Here is a 24,691-nt window from a genome sequence, read left to right as displayed (position 1 = left end):
GGCAACGCAACAGGCATAACGCAAACCCAGTCAAACGTTTGACTGCAGTATCTTATGCGCCTTATAATCCGGTGCGCCCTATATATGAAAAATGTTCTAAAATAGGTCATTCATTGAAGGTGCGCCTTATAATCCGGTGCGCCGTATAGTGCGGAAAATACGGTAGTTGCTCCAAGTGAGAGTGTTAGTGTGAAATTGAACACAGTATATGTCAATGTTGTTTTCAATAAAAAACATTTGCACAAAGCAATCCGATCCACTTTTCCATGTTGATAAAAGCATTAAAATGAGAAAAAAATAATGGGACAAAAAGAAATCAAGAGACATTTAGAATAGATAAAAATTTGCGATTAATCGCGAGTTAACTACGACATTAATGCGATTAATCGCGATTAAATATTTTAATCGTTTGACAGCATTGATTTTTACATTTGATTATTCAGTTTCTGTTGTTAAATAACCCTAATGTAGGATAACCTGAACCCCTAAATGTTAAAATAACACTTCTCATGCTACAGTAAAACACTGCTGTTCACTTTCAGAAGTTGTACGGATGTTTTCTTGTCACAAAAAGAATGTGAAACACGTATGTAGGTTATATAATAGATCATTTAAAGTTTACTTTACACACTTTAAGCATTATCGCATATCGCATAATTTAATGAGGTATTGTGCAGCCCTAGTAAAATCAGCAGGGTTGTGTGATATGACTACATTAGATCGTTAGTATCGTACTGTACTACAGTGCACATTAATGTGCATTTCTATGGCTATTTTTTGATTATTACTGTTCTCGATTATTATCTATATCGCGATTACGCTCGCGTGACATTGCAGTAAACAGTTGGGAGAAGATTAATGCATGTCATTATATTGGATCTGTGCATTTGTTCCTTAAAGTGACAGCAGCCTAAATCCTGCTACTGTCTGCGTTATTAATGTTTCAAACAATAAAAGAAAAAAATAACTAATATTCATATATGCATTAATTTGCTGCAAAAGTGGTTTTACCTACTGCAGTTCATTTCACGTATCACTTTGTATTTTATTGTGTGCAATTTGTATCTTTGTTTGTATTTTTAATGCGTATAAAAAAATAAAGTGAAATAAGTTTTTGGTCACACCGCCCACCCCTACTTTGGTCTAAATTTGGCATAAATGGGGGCCAAAATGGGTTGGGATTTGGTCGCTTTCTGACAAAAGAAATATGAAATACGGTTAATACAGCTACTCCACTAAAATAAAACAAAATACTGTAAGATATGCTACCCTTGAAATCCAATCATAAAATGGTGGTGTAACATGACTTATTACTGGATCAACCAATCTTAATGCCAAGTGTAAACAGGGCCATAGAGACTTAGATATGTGCTTTTTAAGATTGGACCCTTCGGTAACCATTCATACAACCCTAAAAATGCATAATAATATCCCGGTGCCTATAGCATCATGGCAACAAGCCTCAGAAAAAGTAAGAAGTAGCCGTTTAGATGTTATCTGCCCAAGCAATGTCTAAAGTGTTTTTTTTAAACAATCACCTGTAGTCATGTCCAAGACTGGGCACATAATCAGCGAAAGTTAGGAAATTTAACCAATCGATTAGCCGTGATATATGGATTAAAGTGGACTTAAGGCCACAGATAAATCTACAAAGTGCTGTTTTATGCTGATAATATCAGCCTACCGATTTATATCGCTCTAATTAATAGCTAAAAACAGCTTTTGTCTCTTTGTAATCTGATGTCCTCTGTCTGTACTTCATTTAATCGTGTTTCTCCGACCTTGAGAGTGTGATTCATAGTGTATTATATGAGCTCTGACTGCTCAGTTTCTCTTTAATCCCTCTCTTTCTCTCTTGACTTTGCTTTTATTGGGGTTTTTGGGGGAAGCTGAAGGCACCATCTTGGTTCAGTGTAACTTCTTTCCTCGTCTCTAAATGCAGATTTCTTTATCGGCGCTGCTGCCGGTTTTGGACGGAGAGCAAAGGGTGCAGTTTTTCCCGAGCGCTCACTCATAATGCTGAGTTTGAGAGGCCGCTGAAGTGCTGATACAATGGTGTGGTGTTAATTTACTCACTGGCCCGGTGACATGACCTATTGAGCACACATCACAAACTGAGGCGCTTATTCAAATAACCCTTTTCTGTACCCTTCAGCTGTATGAAGTAGAACTGGTTTCATTAATGTTTTACCGAGTTTCATGCCCTCAATTAATATGGTTTTTAATTCACTAGTCTCACAGAGGGATGGGCCGATTGTAAATTAGAATACAATGCTCCATGTAAACGCACCTAGTGTTCCTCATTTAAATAATTAATATGCAGAATAAAGGGGCGGGGCCTGGTTGAGTGAGTTAGTAGAGTGTTGAAACTGGTGGTTATGGTAACGGGCGGGACATATCTGAAAAATGCTTGAAGCTGTTGACCAATCACAACACACTGATCCAGCCGACCAATCAGAGCACAGTGTGCTTTCAGAAGGAGGGGCTTCATAGAGACAGGAAGTAAACAGGGCGTTACTGACAGACTGGGAAGAGAGGAGCCGCAACAATGGAGAATATGAGGAGAATAATGTGTTTATTGAACATTCAAGCATGAAAACATGTTCTTGTAGAGCCCAAAAACATAATCAAGATTCATAGTATGGATTCTAATAATATAAAATTTACCCAAATATATATATATTTTAATATATATAACCAAATAAATGGTGTACATTTTTATTTAATGCTGACTTTTTAAATCGGAGGAACAACCATAGTCCATTAGATAAAAAAAAATAGTTATAAGAAGTAAAATACAGAGTTTTAAAACTATAATAATATGTCACAGTATTACTGTTTTTGCTATATTTTGATCAAATAAATGCAGCCTGGGTGATATCTTTCAAAAGCATCTTACACAGGGTTCCCGCGGATCCTTAAAAAGTCTTAAAAAGTCTTAAATTAGATTTTTAAAATTTAAGGCCATAAAAAGTCTTATAAAGTCTTATTTTTACTTATGAAAGGTCTTAAATTTTAGATGACACTTTGACTTAGACATATCTAAAAGCTTTCCAAATTAAAACCATCTAATTAGCGTACGTATTTTTATTTATTTATTATTCTATCTTTGTGGATTTGCTCGTTCACGTGACATTTCGCGTCACTCGCGAGTCGCGGCAGCATAACTGTCTCCTGCACGCGAGAGGAGAGAAGGAGAAGAAAGGTCGTAAATGTCAGTTCAGTTGTAAGTTCATTCTTTATGTGCGTATGGTGTGCGATGTGTATTGTCTTTTATGATATTGTAATTGTTTTAACAATGTACGAGGCACTGCGAGCTGACATCGCATTTCTCTCGTGCTTTCACTGCGTGATGTGTGCAGTGTAACTGTTATGTCCCCAAGTTAGTTTTTGTCTTATATTTATATCATATTATGTTCTTATATTAGAATATCACATCAGAAAGAGTGCCGTTTTCCCGTGCACAATTCCAATTGTGATATTTATGTTATACAACAGTTAAATTAACAATAAGTTAACATTGAGTTACTTTTTAGACACAATATTGTCAATATTGTTTGTTTTCCCTTTATTTCGCCGACTATAATATCAAAATGAAACCGTAGCAGAGTCTCAATGCAACCGACAGCGATGATTTCTTGACTGAATCCGCATTTTGAACGAATCACTTGCTTCTTTCCCGAATGAATCAGCCGTTTGAACGAATCGGTTGAATGAATGACTCCCTTAACTCACTTATTAAGACAGTGATTTGCCGCTGCGGTTTCATATTTAAAGTACCCTTTAAATAAAATGTTAAAATTAGAAATCATTTCATATTTAAATATTGAATATTGATTTAAAAATATATATCTCATAGCTTTATTTATGCAGTTGTAAATGGAGTGTAAATAAATTAATGCCACTTCTGATGCCGCTTCTGTCACCTCTGCACTGCAAAGATGGATTTTGATTGAATGATTTAATTTGACTGTAACAGTGGTACTGTATGATTATTATATAATTAAGTATTATTGTATAATTACTGTATAATTTAATTTGAATGATAGTATTTGACATTAAAGGTGATGCATAACTCTAAATAAGTTTAGAAAAAATGTCCATATATAGGTGAAAATGCCCCTGAAAAAAATCAATTTAAGGTGGCAAATATTGCCCCTTAATTAAAATATTAATTTCTGTCACTGCTGTGAACTGACCACTGCATAGAATATGAAAAATATGAATATCTTCGTGAGTCAGCTGTCAACAACAGACCTAAACCAGCCATGGCACCAGCACAAAAACACAATCAGTAAAATATCATCTAATTATTATCAACAAAACGTTGAAAATATCAAGATATATTTTTGTCAATATTGCACAGCCCTAATGTACGGTATTAATTTTGATTTCTTTAGGTCTTAAAAAGGTCTTAAAAAGCCTTAAATTTGACTTTCAAAAGTGTGCGGGAACCCTGTTACAGAATCTTAAATCTTACCTTTTGAATGTTAGTGTACATCATACATCATACATGAAAAATGCTTCCGTGAACATTTTTGAGTGCATCAGAGATGTATTACTGCATATATTACTACATCTGTCTTATTAACACTTGTATAGTTGGTGCTTGCAGAGCTAATCAAACGATAAAAAAACCAGCCATTTGCACATATATCATGAATATTCTGAATATTGTCCTGGCTGAGTATCATTATTATAATTTTTTATTTTATAAATGGTGTTCATTGATATGTCCGTACTGTTTGAATTTAAGCTTTGTCAATCTTTTTGCAGACCAAGCGCCTGAAGCGGCAGGAGATATTTGCCCGAGATGGTCTAACATGGCAGAAGATTGTTCAGTTCTTCACACAACATCTGGAGAAGAAAGATCAGCCGGCGGCCTCTCGCGAGCTGAAGAACATCCTCCAGGCTGCCAAACTCATCGGTGGGTATTTCACATCTTTGGCATGATTAAAAAACACGATCCAAGCCGGAATCTACAGTATATTGCACTTTACAGACTGACTCGAATGGGCACTTCCATTGCAGAGAGCCGCATTGATTGTAATGGAAGGTACTGTGTTTAGTTTTGTGATCTGACAAATCAGTTGCTGCTTGTGTAGATGCAGTATAACTAGGTTGTTTACGGCAGTGCACAAAAGGTGAGTATATTGAATATTTGATGACTGTTTCAGACATGGTTCAATCAGTCATATTTATAATGTAAAGCTATTTTTGCTCTGATGACAATCAGAATTCAATTATTATTATTCCTCATTATTCTATATGAATAATATTTTGGTTGCACTTTATTTTAAGGTGTCCTTGTTACAGTGCAATTATACATTTAAGTACTGAGTAATATTATTTACAGGTATATACATAATATTTACAGGTCTCTCTTGTAAAAGAGATTTTAATCTCAATGAGACTTAATACTACATGTAGGGTTATACTACACTACATTAGGGTTTGGTTTAGGGTTAGTTGCATGTAATTATGCATATTTTATAGTAATTATAGAAACTACATGTAACAAGGACACTGTAAAATAAAGTGTTACCAATATTTTAATTATTATTAATTATAATTTAATAATAATTATATTATAATTTCAACATTCTGTGTGATGCTCTGCATGCATATTATATTAGAATAATAAGTTATCTTCTAAGAAAGTTTATATATTATTTTGGGTTATTTGTCCTGGACATCAAACATTTAATGAAGATCTAATGAAATAACATTTAAAATGTTACTTGGATTCAGTAATCACTATTTTTGTTGGATGTCTGCCTCTCTTTTGGCAGCAATTGGCTTGAAATGTATTTTGGTCTAATTCCCCTTTTATAACATCATTTTTTAATTGATTTATTTTTATTTTTAAATAATCATCTTGAATAAACCTCTTGCTCCAGGTCAGATAGTAACATCCAGTTTCTTCTAAAACGCAACATTTTATTGATAGACATTGTGCTCACAGCCTGAACATTGATTTATGCATGCTGAAGTCTTTATCAAAAATAAATTATGTTTACTTTTCTGGGCCCATGGGCATCAACAGTCCTTTGTTGTACTCAGACATCACATACTTGTGTTGTGAAAAACAAAATGTTAGATTATTAGTTAATTTATAGGGAATAGGCAGCTAATTATTACCTCATTGATTAAGTGATAATTTTGCCACCATTTCATCACATTTTGTGGCATAGTGGTTATGGCTGAGTGTTAATTATATAAAAAGCAATAGATTTATAAAATATAGCAGAAAATATCTTTAGAGGATTATGTGTAAAGCACCCTCTGAAGCTCTCCATATCAATATTCAATTCAGTAATATTTTAGCATATGTCTTCAGGTTAACCGTCTGTCAAAATAGATTTTCTTTTGCAGCAACTTTGCTGTGGTTCATTTTCTGCCTAATACCATGAAGAACTAATCAAATCCAGCACTGGTGGTAGAGTTACTGAACCACCTTAAGGTCAGGATCATTTTCCACATGTCAGCAACTCACTTAGCATCTAATGATTCATGATTATATAGCCACACTTCACCTCAACGGCATTCAGTTGTCCTGATAATTCAATTTGATAAGTCCCTCGTAACTCTGCTGTGGTTAAATAGCCACGAATGGCCTTTCTCTGCCACTGTGCTTAATCTTGAACTTGTAGGACTATTCCACAACTATGTTCTCTCTCTTTTTGATCTCTTTGCTTTGTGAAGTGGACAGCAGACAGAATGGCATCCGTAACCCCCTTTTCAAACGTCACTGTGGAAAAGGCTCACTTCAGTGTGATTGGGTTTCTGTTGGAACAAATGTCTTTTGTCATCAGATAAGACAAAGCCCTGTGAAGAGGAGGGCCACAGGTTCACTCTAATCAAAGGAAACTCTTTTCTTCCCGAATCTCACTTTTAAGAATTAAGTGTGACGTACCATAGAAATTCTTGAAGAACTTTGGCCTTTCTGTCACCTCCTCGGGTTTCTGTCACACTTCACCAAGAGCTACGGCGCATCCCAATTCTTGTAATTTGTAAAAGAGAAGAACATTCCAATTAAAATTGATTGGAACCGAAAAAAAAGAAGTGTGTAATGTTGGAAACTTTGTGCACTAAATTGTCGCAGCTTTCTATGGCCTCGTTTACACTGTCAGTTAAACAACATATCAAAGGTTGTCTTGCTCATCGTAAAATTTCGGACCCACTGCTCCTCGTTAAAGCCCGCTACAATATGCTCCCGCCAGTCCTGAGATCTCTCTCGCACACAGTAACTGAAGCACATGCGCAGGCTCAGTGATGGCACTCTTCGTCCTCCTCCGCCTCGACATCATGGTGATGTTTGGCGAACTTCGCATATATCGCAGAGCTAGCACCAAGCATATTTCGCGTTCGTCCATCTGTGCAAGAACCCCCTTTAAGCATGCGCGATATTTCAGATAGTATGTCAAGTGTAAACACATTAAAGGTACAATATGTAAGAATTTTGTAATAAAATATCCAAAAATCACTTGCACGGTGTGATATATATTTCCTGCAGTTGTGTACTTACAATATCCCAAAAGTCTCCAAAGATTTTTTATTTTAGTTTTAAATAAGTGGCCGTCCCGGAAAAAAATGTCGCCTGTCAATGACGCAATATCCGCGCTATCCTCGGTTTCCGTTCGTACTGCCTTAGCCATGACGTAACCATGGCGACAGACGTGGACAACCGCGTAGTGCGTAACGTTTAGCGTCGCGCGGTTCTTGTTTCTTTCAAACATAGACCATGGCAAGCAGACTTTGGGACAAACAAGGAGAACTAAAATGAGGATCAATATCGGCGTGGCGTTTTTGAGATGCCGAGAGCTAGCGTCCGCGACTAACTCAGACTCGACAGAGCTTCACGAGTCACGACAGCTTTATTAGAAAGGTGAGCTATTGTACATAAAACAAATCAATGTTATATAACGTTAGCTCAACATGATGAAATGTTAGAATATGGTCAGTATGTTATTCTAATGTTGATCTAGCTTACTGCTAGTTTCGTATAGCAAACGAACTAACACGTATAACATTATAACTTTCAACACACATTTAAATGCCGTTTAGTGTGATAGTGTAACGTTAGACCGAGTGAAGCGGCGCTGCGTTCCCTCACAAGTTTAATTCGTCTAATAAACTGACCTGTGTGAGTAATCCAGCACTCGCGGGTAGTTCGGTAGAGTTAACCCTCTGGGGACCAGAAACGCGCCCGCGCGTTTTGCCGTTTTTTTTTCACATAGCAGAAAAATAGACTTAAAATACTCTGTTGATTTTGATCGTACATATAAGTGTTATACATCAATCGATCTTGTTAATTGTCTATTATTTTTCTGTATACTCACAATAAAAACAAAGTTTTGTGCTTTTTGTCAAATAAAGAAAAATAAACATGATGCGAGTTTTGCCTTCTCTCTGTCAGTGCAGTCCATTCTGAAACACGTCCGAAAAATTAACTCTAACTCTGCAAATACTTGTCATACAGGCACGAGAGATTTTTCTTTATGAAGCTTGAATTCTCTTCTTTTCAATGATGTAATTTATATAAAAAACAAATATTCTCAGTTTATGTAATCTGTACGAAAAGAGAGTGCTGTCAGATTTTTTTTCCCCAGCTCATTACACTTCATTACGCGTTAATCTGACACGCCCACGGAGGACGCGCGCTATTCAAACGCAAATGTTGAGACAAGCCATGACAATGCCCACATCAGCCGTTCCACCGCGGCGGTAAAATTTGGGGTGTATTTTCTGCCTTTTACCGCCAAGAGGCGCTACAATCATAGACTCTGAAAAGTGTTCGTTTATTCTCTCTAATGTGTAATCTGCTGCCGCACCGCACTGATTCAGAGCGATTGAAAGCTGGTAGCAGATGAATTCAACAAGTGAAACGTATAGTTAAAATAATTCATAATCACAATACTGAAATTAGGCTACTGAAATGAAATTGAATAAATAATGAAAAAGTAAAACATTGCAATAAAAACATTTACAGACGTACAGACGATAGCTCAGTGGTAGATGTTGGCCAACAGCGTTTATATTTTACCTTCTTGATGCTTAAATAGCTAACTGTTTATAACTGTTTACTTATTTAAAGTCAAGAGTTTTGTTTAATTATTATTACAACATAAATTTGCTACATTCCAGTAGAACCGCAGCCGCTGCACAAAGGACACAAACTGATGAAGGAAGATTGTCAGCCGATTGCATCAGAAAATGAAAATGAAGAAGCTCGTCTTTAGTCTGCTAAATTATTGTGTAATGTAAAAGAACACTAAAATTACTTAAGTTTGAAACCAAGTTCGAACATTTCAAGGTTTAAATAAAGTGTCGGGACAGTTTTTTTAATTTAAAACAGGGTTGCATCGGGTTTAGAGTTTATTTCTTTTGCGATGCAAAATAAGAAACACTAGGCTAATCTTATTCTTGCGACATTTTAAATTTGTATTGCCAAAGAAATGACAGCTATATTAAACAATTAAAACAGTAGGCCTACAAAACGAAAATTGTCCAAAGCAACATAATTAAATTAAAACATGCGTTTTTCTTTGCCTCTCTCGCGCTGAATCTCTTTTTAACAAGTTTATTTAGTCTCCCTCGCTCTCCATATGAAAGAGGAACATTAACAGGCCTATTGTCCTGCGCGCTCGATACAGCACTGAACTGTCCCTCCAACCCCCCACAGGCTATCGGAGTCTGAGGCTGACTTAACACAAAGAGAAGTCGCAATTCACACTTAAATCGCTATTCTAGACAGTGTTGATAATGAAGGAATTAAATGATTTAGTTACATGTAGCCTAGTGATATTTCTATCATAAAAGTTTATTACTAAATATTTCATTATTTCAGTAATTGATGAAATAAAACTGGTTTGGGCCAGCTTTTTCCAAGCAAAACTAAATATAATCTGAAAAAAACGCATGTTAATTTGTTTTCATGAACAAAATGTTCAACTCAATATTAAAGTCTACATGGATCTTTGGATCCTTTCAACCAGGCATGCAATTTGTGAATTAAGTTTTTTATTTTTTATTTTTTTATTCAAATAAATATCGAACCACGGTGCTTTGTGGTAATGCTGCTAAATTAAATAACATGTATTGAATAATTATGAACTTAAATGAAACAATATCGCAACATTTCGACAAATACATTATTTGATCTGTTTTTACATTTTAATTCAGGGCGATTTAGCCTGCTACATTTAATTAGAGCGAGATTTTCACCCTTGTCATTTTCTCATTGGGAAGCGCTTACAGGCTACATGTTTGAGTACATCCTCTGTACCTCTCGTTTTCATATGGATTACATAATCAGATAACATTTATTAGCCAGAATATTTAGACATTTAAAGGCTTTAGACAGAGCCGATTTCTTATAGTGACTGAGCTGAAGTGGCTTCGGTTCATTTTTGTGACGCGCAGTTCCCGGAGACAGAGACGACAGATAAACTGTTTTTGTCGTTAGCAAAAGTTCGAATAAAACCCGACTTTAGAAAAATGCATAGGGCCACTCGGCGTGGTCTGCCAAAACACTTAATTATAAACTTCAATATTTCATTCAAAATAATCTCAACACGCTTTGTAAAATTTTGAAAAGCCGTGCATGCATTAAGGCCACTTGAACTAATGAACAACTGAAATGCTGGTTTTGATTTTATTGTTTGTCGTTGTTTAAACGTGCTTGTTGCATATCTCTATTTTATATTTGATATGGTCTATTGGTGAAGTAGCCTATAGCATTGATTACTGTGGAGGGAGGGGTGTGGGGATTCAAATAATTCAGCAGAAGCAGGGATGTTTAGACCAGAAGGAAATCCCCGTCCCCTCTGGCAAATCACACTTTACTTAAAACCATGTTTTTAAAAACTCTAGGTTGTAGGGAATCAAAATAATAATAATAATAATAGGCCTAATAAAAAAAAAAAATATATATATAGGCTATATATGTAAAATTACTTTTTTTACAGAACTGCTTTTGAAATTACGATTGGTAGCCTCGTACGATTGGTACAGATGCAACGTCGTTGTGTTCGATACTATTGTTCCTAGTGTAAAATGGAAATGCATGGTAATTTTATTTTATAAATATAACCAAAAAACTGTATGGCGTAACAGAGTTTTAGAGCTAGACAAATCTCTCTGCATTAATAAATATAAAATTTGCAGTAGACCATGTTTGATCGGGATTTGAACCCGTGTCATCTTGATGATGAACCGTAAGTTCTACCGCTCGGCTATTAATTTCCTCACTGAGAAATGCCCAAACGTTTGTTTCTCACATGAGCGAGAAAACGTTTTGTCGTTAGCCTGTGTGAGTGTAGGCCTACTTTAGCCTACCTACATGAATAAAAGTAGACCTTTTACAGTTTTAAAAGATGATATCTTATCTGTATGACCAACAATTACGCAGTAAGTTCTTTTAGCTGTTATGAGAAAAATAAATCCAAATGAACGCGCCGCCGCGTTTGTCAAACTCTAATTCAACATGCCAGAATAAAGCCAGATTTTAGAATAATGCATAGCCACTCGGCGTGGTGTGCCAAAATACCCTAATTATAAACTTCAATATTTCATTCAAAACCATCTCAAAACGCTTTGTGACATTTTAAAAAGCCGTGAATGTATTAAGGCCACTGGAACCAGGATCGTAACTGAAACGCGCTGCATGTCTCAATACAGGAGCGCTGGTTCAGATTGTATTGTTTGTTGTTTAAACGTGCATGTTGCATATTTAAAAATATTTGTTTAAAAATAAATGTTTGTTGTAGGCTTATTTGTAAATTACCATAACTTGTAGAATTTCATCCTTACTGTTGTTAATTGACATTAGCCCCACTTACGTTTTGATAAATGTCCCTTTGCGCCACCTGGCGGTCATTTCGCGAGCGACTTTGAAATGCGACTGGTTTATTTTTATTGTATTGGTCTACTTTAAAAAATAATACTTTATAAGACATTTATGGGAAAAGACTATTTTCTTTTCAAGATGTTTCCAACTGTAACTTTGAACCAATTCTGTAGAATGGCCCATATAGCATTTGACCAGGATTTGTTTCCAGGTATGACTAAAAATGTGCTTCTGGCTTTCATTTATATTTTGATTGTTTGTATATATATATATATATGTGTGTGTTTGTGTGTGTGTGTGTGTGTGTATATATATATATATATATATATACACATGTAGGTTATATATATATACAAGAAAGAATGCAATGACAAAATATATATATATATATATATATATACATGTAGGCTATATATATATATACAAGAAAGAATGCAATGACAATATATATATATATATATATATATATATATATATATATATATATATATATATATTGTCCTTACATTCTTTCTTGTGTGACACCCCTGAATGAAAGGCTCATTATTATGCAGGGTCACTGTCTGAGAACCACTTAATTATTCATGATAGGGGTTGGGCCGTTCCGCCCATCCGCATATTGCCTTGGCAAACAAAAAAATGTTTTTCACAATTTAAAACAATCTATTGTTTTATGTGAATGATTAGGAAGGATGATTTTCAGATCATTTTGAAGCAAAAACTCTAGGCAACAACGTACATTAGTCAAAAGTCTTGTGGACTCATATTTAGTATGTTTTTTGTGTCCTTATTTCAAAAACTTTATTTTTTAGTTTTTTCAATAACCACGCATAAACAATATTCTCTCAAAAATACAAACATGTACATACATGTTGCTCACACATTATGGTAGACCTGTTTGTGCTAAATAGAGTTTAATTTCACCTGTGCCATTAATATGTTTATAAGCAACTGAAAAAAGCACAAATGTCAGAGCATGTCAAAACATCCAAAGGGCCCCAAAAACACTCTGGTCCCCAGAGGGTTAAATGTCCTTATTCCTTTATCAGTCCCTCCAGAAAAACGCGATTATGCGATCGCTGAATTCAGTGCATAATCAGCCATAGTCTGCATATTTATGCGGGGGGCGCATTTTTTCAAATACGCCGCACTTTCGCCGCATAAATTGCTGATTTCCGCGCAAAATATGCGGGGCTTGCATGATTTCATAATCCCTGCATTTTCGTCGCAAAAAAGTCACATATATCTTAGCAGAAAGTTGGAAAATGTTGCGTTTGCTTCACACGAGAGCAGCCGTTTCCCCCTGTTGCCATGGGAACGTTATGAAGTGACGTAATTACGCGACGTGAACATCATCGAAAAGCTGTAAAACAGGAGCACACTTTATTTTTAAATATTTCATTTATTCATTTTTACTGAAGTTGTAGCATATTCCTCTAGTAAAGCTACAGAACTTGTTTGACTCATCAATGTTCTGTAAGTTTGATGAGTTTATTAAGGTCTTGTAACGTGTTGTGTCGGGAAGAAAAATAGGGCTAGCTCACAGCTGGAGTTATTGCAGAGGCCAGACAGACTCACGGAGGCGATTGGCATCTCACAACTCACACTTTATTCCCAAATCGAACTCGTATAACTGTCTGTCACACGTTCTACCGTCCACATAATAAACAAAATACGATAAAAGAAGTAGCATCAAACAGAAATTACCCGCACACATGGGGTGTTCGAGGCGCACATACAATATAATACTGCAGACAGTTCAACAGGGAGCAGCTCTTAAAGGGGCCACACCTTATTTCCACTCGTTACAGTCTGAAATAAAACAAGATGAGAAATTAAATATTTCCAGCACTTTCTGTGATGTAGTATGCTTGCTTATCATAGGAAGTAATAAGACAGGACTCTTTACATTAAGGTAGTAGCCTAGTGAGAACAGGGTTTTGGGGGGAATCACTTTTTTTTCTCTTTTTCATCAAACCGCAGTTCTTGCAAGTTCCCGCGCAATTTTTGCAAGTTCCCGCGCAATTTTTGCAAGTTCCCGCGCAATTTTTGCAAGTTCCCGCGCAATTTTTGCAAGTTCCCACAATTTTTTATCGCAAAAAATTGCATAAATATCCTGCATATTCCATCGCATTTTTAAAGAAAACGGGGCGCGTAATCAAGGATTTTTGCCCGTAACTCCGCGTTTTTCTGGAAGGACTGCTTTATATCCGCGGGACTCGCGTGTGATATCTGTCTCTTTAGCAATCGCGACCTGCTTCATACCACTGTAATGTTAAAAAACATGAATGTTTGCACTCATCCATAAACATTATTAGATCCATCAGCTTGACAGCAAGTCCCATCATTCAGCTCATCACTGCGTCATTAACCTACGCCTTTGTTATTGTTGGAAACTGCGCCCTCTTGTGTCGAAAAAAACTACATATTGTGCCTTTAATCGGATATGGGTAAAGAACGTGTAAACGGACAGTCAAAAAAATCGGATATCGGCAACAAATTAGAATTGGGCATCAAGACCTGCAGTGTAAACGAGGCCTATGTGTAGTGGAAGGGGAGGAGCAATCAGAGACCGATGCTGGATGACAAAAACCTCCAACCTCCATCAGGGATGGGCAGACAGACCTCCTGACTCAGGGTGAATCCCAATTCTCTGCCTTACCCCTTCCCCTTCCCCTCAGTTTTGCATGTTCACGTGAGAGTAAAGCCCCGTTCACACCGCCAGCGACACGCAGCGACAAAATCCCATTCATTTCAATGGAGCGCTGGCGACATCCGGCGACACGAGCGACAGTGACCGTTGGCGACAGAATGTGGGCGTGTCAAGCGACAAGAGACAAACGACAAAAGTTTAGAAATTTCAACTTTATGCAAATGAGAAGCGATTTTCGCGAGCGACAACCAATAGGAAAGAAGACTTTCAGTGGAGCTCACGTCACCGTGTCGAGTGCAGGCAAGACAGAAGAGTTCGAGGACAATTTCACTGTTTTATATGATTTGCCTGTAATCACATACATGGATATAATTTAAATGATGCATGGAAAAGAAACTGTCGACAGTCTCAGTGAGTTTAATTCATACATTTATAGTTCGTATAAGTGAGTGTTGTAAGTTTAGCACTGCTGCAGTTCATTTCAGTTTCATACAGTTTCCCCTGCATTATGTTGATATTAGGGACAAGAAAATGTATTATTCGTCAAATTTGAATGACGTTTTAGTAATTTATGACAGTATGAGTGAGTTTAATTGGTTGATTGATCAATCGTTAATCTAGTAAATGATTTAATCCACTGAACACTGCTTTGGTAATATAAAAAACCCTCTCCCAACAGCATACTGTTTCTTTTGAGCCTAATTCCTAGTCAAATTAAAATTATATAGTTGTAGGCTATTTATCACTTGTGATGGTATTTTGTATAGATATGGCCAGACGTGCAGTCTACCAAGAACATTAGAGCGACAGCACCACGAACGCCCACAAGCGACTTCACAGTACAGAGACTAGCGACATACAGCGACAAAGTGGGCTATCCCAATTCTCGTTTCAAGTAAGCTTGCGAAAAATCCTTGGTTTTATGGGGTATCTATCTAAAGTGGCCGGAAGTCATTCATTTTCAATGTGAGCCAGCGGCGAGGGAGGCGCGTCTTGGACGGCGAGGAGAATTTGAAGTCAGGTCAACTTTATGGTAATGAGCGATGATGCGGTTCGGCGGCAACCAATGGGAAGTTAGAAGTGCTCCGTTCGAGGGGATTCCAGGGAACGCAGTCCTGTAAACTTTGATTCCGACCACATTAGTTCCCAAGCAAAATATACCCCTTTTCCACCAAAAACGAACTGGTTCGGAACTGGTGCTGGTTCAAAGTTGGTTCGGAGTTGGTTCAACTTGCGAACCTTCTCAGAACCTGTTTGTTTTTCCACTGACTAGAGCGCCCAGCGAACGACGTCGTTACGGCACTGTGTACGTCGCCATTTATCTTAGCTAGAAACGCTTGCAAGTACATTACTTTGGGATTATCTAACTCGTGAACCAAGAAGGCTTTAAAAACAATTGAAATATGTAAGTCTTTTAATCTTTTCCTTTGATATGTAATCTTTTCTGATTAGTTATGTACTCCTGTCTTGTGTCTTTTTTTCTTTCCATTTATTTGTTCTATATTGTGACTGTTTTCTCCTTTGCTTACATAACGTTTTCAATAAAAAAATAAAACTAGAAACGCTTGCGCCAACTTCAAGCATAACAATTACAATGGCGGACTACATCGTGTTTCTGCAAATGTTTCTCCTGGCTTTGCGATCCTATATTATGTCAGAAAATATGTTATCTAAACCCGCCCCCAGCCCCCGACGTAAGCATGACGTGGTAAAAGAACGGTTCTAGTCCAGCAAAGAGTTGGTGCCGCTTTGGAACCAGTTTTCCTGGCCGAGAACCGGTTCTTTGGCTGTCGAAACACAAAGAACTGGTTCGCGCACAGGCACCGGCTCCGAACCGGCTCTCAAAATGTGTTGGTGGAAAAGGGGTAATAGAGGAGAGGTTGATCATTTGAATTTGATAAGAAGACGCGCAACACTATTTATAGGCAAGATTTTCGCGCTAGAACGCTTGTTTTTCAGCGGGAATGCAAATTAGATTAGCACTTAACCATGAACACAAAAGCCACACCACACACATTTCTTTTAATTGGTTTGTTTAGTTAGCAAACATGTCACTATAATTGTTAAGTTCTTTCCATCGATCAATTTCTTACTTTCACATTTAAAAGATTCCATGTGGTTAACTTAAACCCTACTTGGTCAGTCTGCACAAATACCGATCGACATGCTTGTTTGCTTTGCGGCCCCTTTAAATAAAGTTTTAATAAGACCAAGCACTTGATCTACGTCAGAGCGTCCACGAATCTTTCCACTGGCAGGGCGGCGAGAGCGAATTTTGGGGGAAGGGGTAAGACTGAGAATTGGGATTCACCCTCAGTCTCCGGATCAGGACCTTCTTGCTCCAGTCAGAATCAAATTAGCTGGAAATCAGCTTCAGGTCTTTAACTAAGCTTGAGAATTTGTTTCACTCCAATCCAAAATAGCAATCCAGCTTGTTCCTGTAGTAGAGTTTTCATTCTCTTTAGCTGATGCTAAATACACTTCCAGTCTTTTCTTGATCACGAGGTCCTTAAAGTTATGTGCAGTCCACTGCCTTTTACATAAAGGACACCTTGCTTTTGTAGAGCCTGAAATATCCATACAAAAGTGTCCAGCACTGAGTCCCCTAATGTTCTCATGCTTTGACTCGGATACACAGATGTGTCCTTGACTCCTACAACGTTTTCTCCGAGCCATTTTTGCAAAAGCTCTTCCTGTGTCTATTCGACACTTCATCACACCCATGAACAAGTAAGTGTTAGCTTAAATACAGGCATAACATGCATTAATAGAACAGTTCACCAAATATTAAAATTGACACCCCCATGTCATTGCAAATCAGTATAATTTACTCTCTTTTGTTGAACACAAAGGGTGATTTAAAAAAAAAAAATCATAAGTATATATATTTTTTAGGGGTTAAATGGATCGTTGTGTATCCGCATGGACGAGGCCCCACAGTGTGATTCGTGGATTAATTGCAAGTTTAGCTGCCATGGACTGAAAGCTTATAATTTGCACATGTTTTGTCTTGCTAGTTTACACATTCAATATATTTTAAACCATTCCAGTGCTAGAAGAGGCAAAAGATAATTTAATTCGGTCAAACCGCGCACACACACAGAGAGAGACAAGCGTTTCATATTTGATTCCTTGTTTTCATCTCTTTGCAAATACCCGTCTCGGCAAGTGTTCTTGTAAACACCTTTGTGAACAAGTGAACGAAAACAGTTGAGAAAGAAATCGGATGTGTATTATTATATTGGGTCTTATAGACAACAGCAGGTATTTATAAGCTCTCACTTTATGTCATTAATGTCAATCAAAACACAATAACAATCTATATTAAATGTATACAGTTAACATAGTGTTATTTTACATTTCATTTCTGTACCTTACTATATTTGTAACTTTGTTATATTGTATTCATCTATGCTTGTCATTCGTGTATTTGTTCTTATTTTAGATTGCCTTTAAAAATGTTTGAACTTTATTAGTTAGGTTAGTAGTTTTTGCTGTGGTTTCAGAGTATTTAAAGTGTGCTTTAAGTAATAAATGGAAAGCAAAGTACATTTTTTTTCTTGCTGATCCGAAAAATGATCCGATCGGTGACTCAAAAAACGTAGTATGATCCGAACCGTGAGTTTTGTGATCCGTTGAACCTCTAATATTTTTACATTTTGGCTTAATCTCTTTTGTCTGTCCCACACAAAGCTAGCATATGGTTTCAGAAGACTTGTGCGTCTGAAATCACGTACTGTCTGAGTAGGTACTACATTTAAATTTAAATTTACTTTGCAACCATTAAAAAGTACGTTCTATATAGTATGAACACGGGCAGTGGAGTGGACATTCAGACGTACTACATCCGTCATGTTGTTACTGTCATGTGACCTACTAGCGTCAGTTGCGTCGCTTCACTGCCATTCATAAATCCTCTCCCGTGGCCTCATGGGATAGGAAAGTGTCCATCGAATGCACACTGAAGTAGTGGGCCATCTGGAGACACTACTCAAGGCGTACTGTATTTCGTATACTATATAGTAGGAAATTATTTTATTTCGGACGCAGCAATGGAATGTATTAGTGGTGCTTGTTTTGGCATGCGTTATCTTGGGAACAGGCATTTTACAGATACTTGCTGTCTTTTGTCCCACACAAGATCCTAACAGAAATCAGCATGGCTATTATAAAGGTAGGAGTTTAGCATTAAGAGGTTTCTGCAATATGGCACCAGCAATGGTAAAGCAACCACGTAGCAATACCCCAGGAACCACCACAAGTTATGCATAGCCAAGCACCACTCACCTTTTTTTTCTCTCCAGAAAGTTGGTAAGAAATTGCCGTTTGCAATATCAAGCAGCGTGACAATTTGTTTTGTATATCTAAACTGGAAGCGGATGAGACCAGAAGCCAGACACTTTCAATTTACAAACAGCCACGTCTGCTCTTATGTTAAAAATAAGGGTTATTGTCTGTATTTAGTGCAGGTTAATTCAGAACATTTGCATGTGTTTTTGTGTGTATGATCAAATGAATGTGTTCCCTTTACATGTAATTGCAGTTGGTACGGATTTTGGCCAGGACACCATTGAAAGTGCCGGAGTCTTCTTGTTTAAAACATTCCACAACAAAGACCAAATCAGTCATGAGGAAACCAGGGCCATAAAACAGATGTTTGGACCTTTCCCGGCGTCTCCTGCCGAGTTGTGCTGTGCAGCTGTGGGTCGTTTAGTGGCCCAGATCGGAGAATCTCAGGTGGACGCTTTCATCCAAACACAGAGCTCTCTCAAGACGGTGAACCGTGGGTCTGTCTTTGGACGAAACATTGCTTTCTCATTTGACGCGTACGCGTTGGATGCTCACGACACTATGCCCTGGTCAGAGGGCACTGATATGGATCAGGCCATGGACTTTCACAGCTTCCTAAATCATCATGTTGGTGAGCGGAGGACTGGAGCTGAGAGAGAGGATGCTTATTCAGCGGAGGAACTGGAGCAGAGAAACGCAGACAGCTCCATCCTGAGACAGGAGGTGGAGAAATACCTGAACGACGGGAATATGGTCTCGTCCAGTGTCGAAGAGCTCTCCACCTCGCTTTTTGAGATGCTTGCCTCCACACGGAGTGACGACGAACTACAAAACGAGGTGAGAAATGTTTATAAATAAATGTATGACATGATTGGTTACCAGTGTTTGATCTGATCTCCATGTTCATCATATACCGTATGAAGATCACGTATTTCTGATTGAAAATAGAAGTTGGGAGGGGACATATGAGACACAAAACCAGTCACATGGGTCCATTTTTATTTTATTTGATGGTTGGTTTGTTAGGATAGGACAATATTTGTCCGAGATGAACATCTGGAAGCTAAGGGTGCAAAAAAATCTAAACATTGAGAAAATCGCCTTTAAAGTTGTCCATTTATGTGCGCGATTGTGCTGCATTCACTCACCAAAATTAAAGTTTTATATATTTGCGGTAGGAAATTTACAAAATATCCTTATGGAACATGATATTTACTTAATATCCTAATGATTTTTGGCATAAAAGAAAAAATCGATTATTTTGACCCATACAATGTATTGTTGGCTATTGCCACAAATACACCCGTGCGACTGGTGACTGGTTTTGTGATCACATATTAGTTTGCACTTATTCTTAGTTACGGTCGATATGTTGTCACTCACAAAGTAGACACGTTTCTTGGAATTAACTGTTTATTAAATATTAAAAGACTTGTTTAAATAATAAAAGAGGTAATTGCTGAATGCTGATGAAGAAAGTGTTATAAGGTTAGCATTTCCATTAAGCCAAAAGCAATAATAATTCATGTACCATTTACTTACACTGTTTAATGGTTTTGTCAAATAATTTTAGCTAATAAAGACAGAGAAGAAGAGCCATGATCAGCAGCAATCACTTATTAGCTAAACAGAAAAACCTGATGCCGCTAATAAAAAAAAGCCAAATATCTGCCGATTGGCCTTGCCGATACGGCTCTCAATTGTTTTTCAATTACAGCATGAAATAAACATAGATGAACACCAGGAGGAATGTTGAAAGATAATGTTGAATCCTGTCTCGTGTAATCGCTCAATCAGAGCTTCAACTGGTGAAAGACGTCAATAAAGCAGTTTATAGGCTATACTTAATGTTACATTTACCTCAAGAAAGCTATTCAATGTCCTTAGACTCATTAGTTAGCAAGGAAAAAATAACTGTCTCTAGAGAAGAGCATTTTGCTAAATATCATATTCATATTTACTATTTTCGGCCATCCTGAAGTTTTGGTTTCGACCCAGAATGTCATGGGAAAAAGCAGTGGTAATAATTTATGATGTTAAAACGGTGATATTACATACAAGAAATAAACCTTCTGATACATGAAATGAATAATTAGGAATTGTTTAAACATTAAATCGTTCTTCTCCCATTTTCCACCTCCAAATCTTGTGTCGGCTGTGCTTCCCGCTGCAAAGATCAGAGAACCGATAAAGATCTGTTCACAAAGGAAAATGGATCACGTTACTTTGTAACCTTATGCACAGCAGTGAAGTTCATATTTTCAAGACCACCTACACATTAATTAATGATATCATGCGCAACTGCTTGTGTGTGACCCTAGAGTGCAGTCCACTGTGAATAAAGCACACTTGTAGATCTGTTTAGCAAACCGGAGATCACCTAGTCCTACCAGATTCATTGTGTCCTTCAGGAATCTGAAGGCCTTACACACACACACACACACACACACACACACACACACACACACACACACAAAGCACATTTTCATATTTCGGAAGGAGGGGCTTCATCGACAATCAAGCATGAAAACATATTCTAGTACATCACAAAAGCAAAATCAAGACTTCGTAAAAGGGCATAATAAATACTGATTAGTTAAATAAACATTGCATTAAAAAAATCTAATTAAAAGTTAGTAATAAAATGAAAAACAAAGAAACCCATTGCAAGTGCAGGTCTATTGCGCATACACACACACACACACACACACACACACACACACTCCAGAATGCACGGATCTGTTTTGACATACCAGATTTTTTTTTTTTCCGTCCGTTGTCGAGTCACAATTTCAATTAAAATTGTCAATCCCGAAACTGCAGTATATGAAAAATAAAACTATTCACATTATGAGAGAGTGCCGCCCTATAATCAATGAAGCTGAAGCAAAACTCACTGAACTGAGTGAAAACTCTTTATAGTCAAACAATATCGGTAACACTTTACTTGAAGGGGTGTGCATAAGACTGACATGACACCTTCATAATCATGACACGACACACATCATGAATATGAAGGAGGTTTTATGCACGTTCATGACAACTGTCATTAAATGTCATTCACTCAATTATGAACATTTTAATGCAAATATGACATTGTTTGAGATGTCTTTGACAACTTGACATAAACCAATACATCATAACCTGTCAGTCTTTGTCATGACAACTTGACATTACTAAGACAACATAACATGTCATAAATATGTCATAAACTAAGCTACTAGTTAGAAAGACGAAGCTGCTAGCAGCTAACGTTACGTGATTAGCTCTCACTAGGCACGCTACCTTGGCTGTTAACTGATTTTACTGTTGAAATAGTGGCAGGCTAGGACTAAAGTGGACTTGGCTGGTTTCTGCTTGTGTCTAGAAAGTGCTTTAGGCCTATATGACTTTGACTACATGTAACAACACGAACGGCAGTAGATCAAACCTTCTAGGCTAGATAGGATAGCGTAATGTCAAAACATCAAATTTGATAGCCCCATACATACATACATACATTGGTCCTATACATATTTTGCCGTACACTGTAAACCTTTTTACAACTTTCAAAGTCCTAGCACTTTTTAGACACAAGCGGGAAACCAGCCAAGTCCACTTTAGTCCTAGCCTGCCACTATTTCAACAGTATAGTATAGCTAGTCGACAACAAAACTATGTCAATAGCTTAAATCAAGTTAAATATGATCCAAGTGACATGGCCTCATCGTCTAGTTTGTCAAACTGTGAGTGTTAATGACAAAAGAAAATAGGCTACCTACTTGGTGAATCCACGAGATAGTGGTAACGTTAGATGTCTGAATAGTCCATATTTGGCCACTGCGTGGGGTCATTAATCCAGTTTTCGACCATTTCAAAGGGACACCTCTGTAACCCCGTATCCAGTAGCTTATTTAAATACCGCTCACGGTCCTTGGCCGGCAAAGAGAGTGTGTATGCTTGTGCCATTTTTGCTATCAAGAAACTTAGCAGATCTAGAGCGAGTTCTGTTCTCAGGGGAATCCGTGTGTTTTCCCCCAAAAAGGGGGCGTTACCCTTCGACGCAAAAGTAGCGTTGGTCTATTGTGAAAAGGTTTTCATAAGCTGTAAGCCATAATGATAAACAAATAAAGGCTTGAAATATCTCACTTTGCATGTAATGAGTCTATATAATATATTAGTTTCACCTTTTAAGTTTAATTACTGAAATTAATGAACTTTTTCACAATATTCAAATTTTTCGAGTTTCGCCTCTAAATAAAAATAAATTAGTGCTGGGCAATGATTAATCACAATTAATTGTTTGTGTTTACATAATATATGTGTGTGTACTGTGTATAATTATTTTGTATAGCCTTTATAAATACACACATATGCATGTATATATTTAAGAAAAATTTGTTATTTATATATAATATAAATTATGTATAAATATATACATGCAAATATTTCTTAAATATATACATGCATATGTGTGTATTTATATATACAAAATAACTATACACAGTTCACTCACCTATATTATGTAAACACAAACTTTTATTTTGGATGCGATTAATCGCTGCCCAGTACTAAAATAAATATATAAAATAAAGTTCAAAAATGTCAATGCATCCGAAGCTCAAATGGGATCCGAAACGTCCGGTCCGCCGGCTGTTGTTTGTCGAGTGCGGTGGAAAGCTAGCCTAGAAATCTAGACGCACCCTCGCGGCAGCAACAATTATTTTGCAGCCGGTGTGGTCTAGCAACTCTCCGTTGGCTTTTTGAGCTGGAAAAACCAAACTCTGGTCAGGCCAATCACGTCGTGTATAGAGTTGGTGGGCGGGCTTAACACAATGACGGCAGAGATGTGACGGTTCCGCGTGATTTCCATAGGAGATTTCCCTGCTAACGTTACTTGAAAACAAAGAAGATGCTGCTGGCGAACAGCGTCTTTCGAATCGGATTTGGCCGCGACTCTGGAGGACTTGGAGTTAAGAGAACGTAACTTAAGTCATTCTTAAAAAAGGAAGATGTGTTCGGAGTTTTGACGACCGGATACGGCAAAAGTTTAATATACCAACTAGCTCCGCTGGTGGGAAAACACATGGGACTCACACAGCCACAGCCGTTCCTTGCTCTGGTTGGTTGTAGTGCTGTCCTATTGCGTGCCGAGGGATATTGAAAGACAACCGTTTATCCCGCCCCTCGGATTGAGGTATGCCAATTTCGAGTTCCCAGACCTAACATCTTGATGTAGGTCTGGCTTGCCAGGCTAGTGGAAAGCGGCTAAAAGGTGTTATAAAGTCGTAGGCACCGAATGCTAGCCTGGGTGCTAGCCGAGCTTAGCTCCGCCCACAACATCTGAGGATGGGAAGTTCGGTCTGGACTCGATCCGCTGAGAAGCAAGTATGCCCGAACCAAAGCTGTTCGGACCAATCAAATCATCAGGGCGGGCTTTATACGATGATGGACAGATGATCAACCGTAACGTAATCATCACGTCACCGAAGAGCGCTTGGGTTGAGTTCGTTTACAACAAAGATGGCCGCCGCTGGAGAACTGAGATGTGTAGAACAGCGTCGCGTCTGTTATAGGAGATGTAGACAGCGCATTCATTTTAAAAGAGGAACAGAGAACCGCCATCAAGGCATTTGTCGATCCAATCGAGTGCAGACGCATTTTCTTTCCTGGTTGGGTTGAAACGCCCCATAATCACAGCCCAGTGGAGGAGCATCAGACTAGCATCTGAGTATGACGACGCCAGGCTAGCAGAATGCAGGAGTATATACAGTTTGTGAGGTGTAATCTTCCATGATAGGGGTGACTCCCCTCAGACCTAGAGTACCTGTTCTAATGTTCCTCACGTAGCTGACATTTGGACGCCGGCTATCCCACTGACACCGTTAGATGTGGGATGGCCTTTTTGTGCCGGTTTC

At 37.7% G+C, this 24,691-nt stretch overlaps 1 protein-coding gene across 1 annotated transcript in view; it reads left to right on the top strand.

The window, feature by feature from the left end:
- The window catches only part of LOC130085712 (activating signal cointegrator 1 complex subunit 3-like), a 65,748-nt gene that overhangs the window by 5,230 nt on the left and 35,827 nt on the right, over positions 1-24,691 (top strand). The window contains exons 3-4 of the mRNA XM_056251626.1: positions 4,777-4,927; positions 19,048-19,631. Coding sequence (XP_056107601.1) covers positions 4,777-4,927; positions 19,048-19,631 — 735 coding nt within the window. The remainder of the gene's footprint in view (positions 1-4,776; positions 4,928-19,047; positions 19,632-24,691) is intronic.

Source organism: Rhinichthys klamathensis, unplaced genomic scaffold (genome assembly GCF_029890125.1).
Source record: "Rhinichthys klamathensis goyatoka isolate OS25496 unplaced genomic scaffold, OSU_Roscu_1.1 h1tg000087l_1, whole genome shotgun sequence".
NCBI lineage: Eukaryota > Metazoa > Chordata > Actinopteri > Cypriniformes > Leuciscidae > Rhinichthys > Rhinichthys klamathensis.
Note: the sequence above shows the minus strand (reverse complement) of the source record. Positions and strands in the feature narration are given on the sequence as shown.